Here is a 2,452-nt window from a genome sequence, read left to right on the forward strand (position 1 = left end):
CGTGCAGCTCTGTCCAAGGGGAAGCAGCCCATCCACACCATCCTGCTCAACCCCCACGTCCACCTGATCGGGGACGAGGCCGCCTGCATCGCCTACATCCGCCTCACGCAGTACATCGACGGCAACGGCATGCCTCGCACCATGCAGTCGGAGGAGACCCGCATCTGGCACCGCCGCGACGGCAAGTGGCAGAACATCCACTTCCACCGCTCCGGCTCGCCCACCGTGCCCACCAAGTAAGTAAACAAGAACCACTAGATGGCAGAAGGCTAGTTTCAGCTTACGAGTTGCAGTTGAATGCACCATTAAGTCGGCGTTGTTCTCCAGCATGGCGTCTCATAGGTGGGCTAGTGTCCTCTGTGTCTTTAGCTGCAGATTGTTGGAATCCTTCCCACCGGGCCACATGTTAGACCGTTCAGCTTTCGGCATCTTAGACCAGCTACTAGCTAACGGTTGGCTAACGTCGCCTGCTGCCAAGTGCCTGGCGTCCCGTGCAGTGATCTTTCCGTTGCCCTGTAACGTTCGTTTTGGGGCTCCAGAGGGCAGCAGGGGCTTTAAAGTGCCCCCAAAATGAGGCGCCGACATCTCGATATCTAGGTAGATAGCGGTTGTTTAGGTGCCATATTAGCAACCGGTTTCTGTACCCAACCTCTCCTTATTGATTGCATATATTTAAATCATAAATTAAACCTTTTGGTCCTAAAATTGATTGCAGCCATGGCTTCATCTGCAATTCTTAAATTCAAACTTGTCATATTTAACTTAAATGTAATGACATGTTTTTAATCCGCATGTGGTTTGTGTTTCAGCTGAGAGGACCCGCCTACAGCAGACCCCGCCTACCAAGTGTCCATCAGATCCCCCCTCAGCCAATCCTAGCCCCCCCAGTGTGTTGTTTACATATTGTCCCTGCTGGACGGAACATCATTGTACATAATGAGAAAAAACAAAAGATTCCAGAGTGGGGGGGGGGAACCGTCATTTTGTAGTGCGCGTTTGGTGTTGGTTCCAGGAGGTTTTTAAGAGTCCTACGTTTTAAATAGACCTGGTTTCAGAGGAGCCCGTGGCGGATTCGTTTTTAACGGGCTGGTGAAATCTGGGAAACTTCCCGTTTTTTTTTTTTTTGAGGACTCACGAGCTCTTGTGATGTGTTTTTTTTTGTTGCCTTTTGGCACGACGACCGATATATATCCCATATCTGCTTTCTACTCACGTATCCTTCTCTTAAAGGAACAGGCGCGCACTCGCTCTTGTTTTGGTGATGTACACGTTTTGGTAATTGATGTAAATCGCTCTCGCTCGTTGCTTAGCAGCAGCCACATGAACCGGGTCGGCTCCTTTTTTAAATAACCTGTTTTCCGGTTTGCCACTGGCACCAAGTATGTTTACTCTGATTTTTAACTACGTGTCTAAAAGGGAAAACGAATCCTGTGTTTTACCATGTCTGTTTGGAGAATGTATAGACTAGAGACGTGCATATGATTATTAAGGGGTGTTCTGTGACTTTTCAGTCACGTATTTTCATACAATAAGGAGCTCATGGGTATTTTATCAGCCGTTTTGTTGTTCACTTTTGGAAAATTGTGTGACGTTGACGCCCGTCCCCCCGCTTCTCACGACTTAGCGCTTTCCTTTGACCATTTCAACTTCGACCGAGTCCCATCTTGATTCTGTTAGACCGGCGTACGACACTAAAGCCAGAATGACGCCCAATCACGTCTGGGAACAAGTTAGCCGTTCAGAAGAACATCACCGTTTTAGCTTTATTACTCTATTGTGTTTTTTTTTTTGAGTGTCACGGTTCAAAGAAAAGGGCTTGTCGGCATCACTTATCCGGAAAAACCCTTAAGGGGGTTAAGGGGGTTGTGAGATCCCTAATGAACCTAAAAGGGAAAAGTTGAGTGACATATCACAGGGTGGCCACTGATCTGTTCTTATACACACATATTGAGATTTTTTTTTTTGTTGCTTTAATCACATGTCACACACCACACTTAGTTTTTTTTTTTTTTTTATCTTTCTAAGATGCATTCCGGGTGGGACACCAGTACGTAACGTGATCACGATGGGACAATCCTGGTGTATGTTTTAGTATTCTAATAAAATGTGTGATTTCTGCCAAGTGACATGGTTTCTTCTCGTCTCATTTTTATCCCCTTTTCGTGTATTTTCAATCAAAAACAATGTGACGGTGTACAACTCCCTTCTTCAAATCCCGAGCATTCACGTCAATTGATTTTTGTTACTTCGTTGCTTTACTGCATGAGTACATTTCCCCGGACATTTATTTTTTTTTAAAAATATGATTTCACGACACAAATGATGAATCGATTTTTAAAGAACGACATCACGTCCCATTTGACACATTTGACAGTTTTATTGTTCGTGTACACACTGCAGCCGCGATGCCTTGGTAGCGTTTCAGGTCGACGTTTTTAGTAATAATTTGATA

The 2,452-nt window shown here is 45.3% G+C and overlaps 1 protein-coding gene across 1 annotated transcript in view; it reads left to right on the forward strand.

Moving 5' to 3' along the window:
• The window catches only part of LOC116686615 (calcium/calmodulin-dependent protein kinase type II subunit delta), a gene marked incomplete in the record, with an annotated part of 176,474 nt that extends 174,348 nt beyond the window's left edge, over window positions 1–2,126 (forward strand). Inside the window, 2 exon segments of the mRNA XM_032511637.1 lie at window positions 8–236; window positions 810–2,126. Coding sequence (XP_032367528.1) covers window positions 8–236; window positions 810–813 — 233 coding nt within the window.
• Window positions 2,127–2,452: the final 326 nt, after the last annotated feature.

The sequence above is a fragment of the Etheostoma spectabile genome, unplaced genomic scaffold, assembly GCF_008692095.1.
Source record: "Etheostoma spectabile isolate EspeVRDwgs_2016 unplaced genomic scaffold, UIUC_Espe_1.0 scaffold403, whole genome shotgun sequence".
Lineage (NCBI taxonomy): Eukaryota > Metazoa > Chordata > Actinopteri > Perciformes > Percidae > Etheostoma > Etheostoma spectabile.